The 6,417-nt window shown below is 28.3% G+C and overlaps 1 protein-coding gene across 1 annotated transcript; it reads right to left on the bottom strand.

Moving 5' to 3' along the window:
- Window positions 1-4,336: 4,336 nt before the first annotated feature.
- Window positions 4,337-6,163, bottom strand: LOC140884788 (F-box protein CPR1-like). The gene has a single exon (XM_073291647.1). The coding sequence runs from the start codon at window positions 6,116-6,118 to the stop codon at window positions 4,811-4,813; it is 1,308 nt and encodes a 435-aa protein (XP_073147748.1). The 5' UTR covers window positions 6,119-6,163; the 3' UTR covers window positions 4,337-4,810.
- Window positions 6,164-6,417: the final 254 nt, after the last annotated feature.

Here is a 6,417-nt window from a genome sequence, read left to right as displayed (position 1 = left end):
TTTATTTTGTTTGAATGAAAAGATAGACTTGAACCACTCGAATATAGTCTTTTGGAAGTGGTCAATTACTTTCTTGTAATTAGGTTTGCGAGACTTCCAAATGCAAATATATATACTATCTATGCTATTTGATGAAGAAATAAAGAATTATAAAATTAATATTTTTGGTATATTTAAGTGATTTTCAAAATTAACTCTCACAAAATAAATTAAAAAATCTTATAAAATGTCCATTTTAGAATTTATCTTTTTATTTATATATATATATATACTATCTTGAAGTAACGTGCATCTCCAATTAATAAGATATTTACTTTGTTTGAATGAAAAGATAGACTTAAATATGCATGGAAGGAAACAAATCGCAACTCGCAAGTACTCACGCGCGATCGGATTGCTCATATGATCAATTCTCATTTAGTCTTAGAGTTGATTTTCTCTTGCGTGTATTATTATCTTATTATTACATATATATGTTGTTGAATTGAATGAAAACTTAGAATTGGACAGCTCAAATTTATATTGTACGTCAACTACTTATTATTTGTTCTAGCCCTCTCGAAGTTAATTGTGTATGCAATTAACTCTATTACTCGTTATTAATTACTGATCAAGAAATATAATAAACTAGAAAAAAAAAACGTGTGATGCACGTTGATACAAATTTAAAATATTATGAATTAAAAATATATATATTGTTAAAAATTCAATTTTTAAAATTTGTGTTATTAGAAAAAAAATAATATAATAAGCATAACACAAATAGAACAATATGGATTGAAACAATTTCTTGAAAAATGTTTATTCATCCACACACCAAACAAATATACAATAAAGAAAAAACGTAACACAACATAATCAATCAACAATTTAGATAGAGATATAATTTAGATAGAGATATAATGACAATTAATGATGAGAATAATATGTATCAAAGTATAACCAATTAATATAATAAAGAACGTCTATCAAAAAAATTGGACACATAACAGTTATAACCAATTAATATAATAAAGAACGTTGTTGCGTAATTTTGTGTCCGCAAGTGCACGGTGTCAAGTTTTAATAAAGTGAGAGTAGAGTATCGTTCCCACGAGGAGTAATGTGAAAATTATTGAGTGCTTGTAATGAAAATTGTAACGCCCCAAAATTATCCTAATTGAGATTATAGGAGATTAAAATTGATAATCAGAGATTAAAAAATTTGAGGATTTAATTGATACTCGATAAGGGACCGATTTGCAATTTTTGAAAAATTCAAGGACTATAGTGCAATTATTGACTTTATTAGATATTTATAAGCTTAAATTGACTTTTCTCCTTCACTATTTCTTCCCAACACGCCTCATCCTCCATTGAAGACTTCCAAACGCCTCCAAGCTTCTCTTGATTTCCGATTTCGCTCGATCCGTCCGATAGAATTTTAATCGGAAGAAAGATTAGCGATCACGGCTACGAGAGCTCCGTTCTACCATAAATTTTTCTTCGATCCAGTATACTTCGATTTTGGGATGTTGTCAGAATTTGTTTAAATCTGGATATGTCGTTCTTGAGCTAGCATATATCGTATATTTGTAATCGGATCGGAAAAAGAACGTCGTTCGAATTTGTTATAATTTTTGGAAGTATATTCGAAAGTTGGGTTTTAGAAATGGTTGGATATTGGATAATTTGTTGTTGTTGGAAGTTGTTTTGGATCGTTATATTGCTGTCTGTGATTTTCCGTCAGTTGATTTATAGCAGTTATGCAGCCGGTTTAAGTTTTGGGAGTTCGATTCGTTTGAATTGATTGAACCGTGTTAGTTGGGTTTGATTGTCGTTATTGATCCTCTTTTGCCTCTGTACAGATTGGTTTGAAGACTGTAAGAGCCCAGAGTTAGCAGAATTCGAATCGTTGAAAAGTTAGTCGAAGAGAGGTAAAGAGTTTTACCTTGATCGTTTGAATTATTGGTTGATTAGATTTTGATATAAATCTCTTATTGTAGCTTATCCAGAGTTGGAGCTTTTGAATCGAAAAGGTACAAGCAGACATCGTTTAAACGGGATAGAACACTAAAGACATGGTTCTTGAGTTGGAAACTTGTATTTTGTTGATTGAACTCTTGTTATTAATTGAATTATGGTTTAATTCTTTCGTTTTTTATATGCATTCATCTTGAGCCTAAATCTTTGATTTCAGCAGGCAGAACGACCCTTTTATATTAGACATTTTGGGGGCTATAATCGAGTGGTCATTACAATTTACGTCACTACAATTTTTTTTCATATTTTAAATTATAATTTATTTTTAAATTTTAATAATTAACATAATTTTAATAGTAGTTAATTTCAACGACATGCATTAATTATTATGTCATCACATTCAAATGAATCGATTTATTTCTTATTTTCATATCACTTACATGTAGTATATGTAGATATATTAAGAATAAATATCAAAAAAATATTGTCTTCAACAAAAAATTTCTCTGTTGTTTCATTTATAATATTTTAAAATATAATATTTATATTAATTAATATTTATATCTGATCATCTTAAATAAACGGTTTCTTAATCATTATTATATATACATGATAATTTCACTATATATTATTAATTAATAGTTTTAATTATTATTTTAATATTTGTTCTAAATTTATCATATTTAATTAAAATTTTATTTTATTTTCTTTTGCCAACTAAAAATTAAACATTACAATTATAATAAACATACTTTTATAATAACTTTTTAATTATAAAATTTCATTAATAGGCTGTATGATTTATTCTATTCTTTTTATTCACTTTATGAATAGTTTAATTATTGACTATTACTCAACCCTATTACTATGTTAAAAAAAATAACATGTAAACATATGAGGAAATATTTTAACAAAATAATTTTAATACAAAAATATAAAATATAATAAATTAATCTCCTTGCCATAATATTTTACATATTCAAGTTATTATTTGTAAATAAATTATTTTTGCTCAAATTTTTTATTAAGTATTACTTAATGATAATTTATAGTTTTATTTTCAATCATTTGAATTTTTTTATATTGAGTAGATAAATTATGTTTATCTAACCATTTTATTGAACTCTATTAAAAGTAATTTTTGTTTATAATTTGCTACAGTTTTATTAATCTATTGATTTTTATATCAATTCATGTGTGTGTATAAATATATGCATAACATTTCATTTATTAAAGTGATCATAAAAATGCATGATATTTTATTTTTATATTAGAATGTATCTTTCGTAAAAAAAAATTTAAACAATTATTGGGTTATAATCTACATAATAATAAATTTAGATGTATTTCTTTGAAATAATTTAACCATTTTTTAAACAACCAAACTAATATAATAATCATGAAAAAAATAATATATGTATAGAATATATTATCAAACACATAGAACTTTGAAATAAAACATCATAATAAATAATTGAAATAAATATTGAAATTTTGATTAATTAATGTCTAGTTACTTAAAATATTTTGAAAATTTTTGAAAATACTATATAATTTTTACTATAATCATTTATTTATGTTGTAAACTTTTTATTACTATATTATTTGAATTGTCCTCATGATAATTTATTTTTATATTAGAGTGTATCTTTCGTAAAGAAATATTAACAATTATTGGTTTAAAAGCTATACAATAATAAATTGGCATGACCAATGTTTTTCTTTGAAATAATGTAACTATTTTTTAAACAATCAAACTAATGTCATAATCATAAACAAAATAATATAATTATAGAATTATTAAACACAATCATAATATTGAATATTTGTGTAGTTACTTAAAATATTTTGAAAATTTTGCAACATAAATAAATAATTATAGTGAAAATACAATATAATTTTTACTATAATTTTGAATCATTTATCCAATATTCGATTGAATAATAATAATATAGTATTAAAAATTTTATATTAGAATCTTGCAAGTACATTAATGAAATAAAAAAAATCATATAATAACATATAAATTTTATGTATAATAATTTTTTAGATAATTTGACACAATCAATAGTAAAAAAATGGAAGTTATAGAATAAATAACTTCTATTAAGATGGAAGTTATATGTGGGATATTATTACACTCAATCAATTATTACATTCAATCAATTGTCTTGTGTATTTTCTCATTTTTGTCCCTATTGTTTTTTGTAATTTTACTTATATAACCCTCGTTAAAATTTCATTCATATGAAACAAAAGGGTAAACATGTATATACACAATGCAAAAACTTTGCCCCTAGATTCATACTTTTTTAGTAGGTAAAGATAAAAATATAGATATAGACATAGATATAGATATTGACTACATAACGAATACAAATTAAAAAAAAATAATAAACTGCTCAAATGGTTGAGTTCCATAAACACCAGAATACAGAACATAGTTCACAATTCATAAAGATAATCTCATTGTATAGCTAAAAGTCAAAATAAAGCTTTCCAGCGAAAGAAAGCTCACTCGACCCCTGATGAATCTGCCTTTTTTTTTTTAATGAAAATGATTTCATTAAAAGGGTAGAAAATGTACAATGAGAAATATAGAGCTTACGAATTACGATCACACCAGCTAAACTAAGCCTCCCCGGGAGAAATACAAATAAAGCAATGCTAGACAGCTGTCTTCACAAATTAGAGTAACACTCTTGTGAGACGGTTTCATCAGTTAACCCAACCCATATTTTTTTAAGGAAAACCCTACCCATATTTATAATAATAAGTAATATTTTTGGCATCAAATGTAATACTTTTTAATGGATAATCTATATAAAAAAAATCCGTATAAAAAAAATTACCTTTGAGACCGTCTCATAAGAATTTTTGTCCACAAATCAGCACATGAAATCACAATTTCCCCTCCGAAACTTTTGAGCGAAAGGAAACTTGAACTGTGAAGCACTGTCTTGAAACATAACCAAATGCGAGGATCTAAATTATCGGTACATATAACAACTTTATGACTGGTTTTGGTCCTGTTGTTGTAATAGAACGCCATCTGATGTTGCCAAGAAAACAAGATGTCGCCATTTTTATAACCTTTGATGGGGTAAACAACGTCGTATGGAAAAGAAGGACTGATTTGTGTGCCAAGAAACACGAATTGCCTCGTCCATGATTCTTTGACCCCGTATTCCTTCATGGTCCAGAAAACAAGTCCCCCCTCATCAATCGAACTCGTACTGTCACAAATACACAAGCAATCATCCAAAACTCCTAAAGTATCACAGCAAGCAAACCATACTAGCCGTAGCGGATATGGAGGAGGAGAAAAGGGCTTAAATGACTCATCTTCCAGATCGAAACAAGATATTGAAATGGCGGATTCGGGAGAGCTCTTTACCAACCCATGTAGATTTCCATTCAGAAAAACGCCAAAGGAAAGATGAGAGAGCCCAAATGGTGAGTTTCTAGGAATGCTTCTCCAGTAACCTGTCCCAAGTGTGTAGATCAGGTAATCATAGAATTCACACTTGAAGTTTTCAGAGACTAGGCACTGTCGTACTTTTTGGACGCTCTTTTGGAACATGTAAACGACCTTGTATTGGCCGGTTATCGAGCTTACCCCGAACCCATAATGAATAAAGTTAACAGACTCCACAATGCGTGCAAGTCTAGGAAGAGAGGTGTACTCACGCATGATCGGATTGCATACACAAATCACATCATCTATTTTGCTGTTGTATTGAAGGCAAAGCAAACCATCGACCGAACCTATCATCTCAATCCGGTAACCTGCAGGGGAGCTAATGAATGCTTTGGGATTAAATTTCATCCCCTGATCACTGTGAAAACCGTGTTGATGAAGTTGAAAGTCATCTTCACGTTCGACGAATTTGCATAGGTACCGACCAATTGGATCAGCTTGAAGGACAAGCACTTCTGGGGTCGATACAGAACGATGGAATTTGACAAATTCGGGACTTGAGAGAAGCTTGTCCCATTGCTTGCAAACACATTTGCAGCTTATGATGGTTCGCCATGGAAGTCTTGATAGGATATTGGCGATGATTTCTGATGGTAGTTCCATCAAGATTAATGGTGTTTTCGCATTGGCAATCTTTATATGCGTATTGGTGATGATTTCTGATGGTAGATCCATCAAGATTAATGGTGTTTTGGCATTGGCAATCTTTATATGCTTAAGAGCCGTACATATACACGCAGACCGTGGGAAGTTTGAATTGGTCTTAGAGGAGGTTGAATTGGTATTAGAGTTGAAGTTTTCTCTTCAGTGTAATAAATATCCTTTCATTGTTATTAATATATAGGTTGTTGAATGATAACTTAGACTTGGTACTTAAATCTAAATATTTAATTTTTTGTAAAGCATCCTGTGTTTTATGGGCTAAGATTTCTTGTGAAAATTAAACAGCTATGCATTAGATCAATAGATTTGAC

Source organism: Henckelia pumila, chromosome 2, assembly GCF_033568475.1.
Source record: "Henckelia pumila isolate YLH828 chromosome 2, ASM3356847v2, whole genome shotgun sequence".
Classification (NCBI taxonomy): domain Eukaryota; kingdom Viridiplantae; phylum Streptophyta; class Magnoliopsida; order Lamiales; family Gesneriaceae; genus Henckelia; species Henckelia pumila.
Note: the sequence above shows the minus strand (reverse complement) of the source record. Positions and strands in the feature narration are given on the sequence as shown.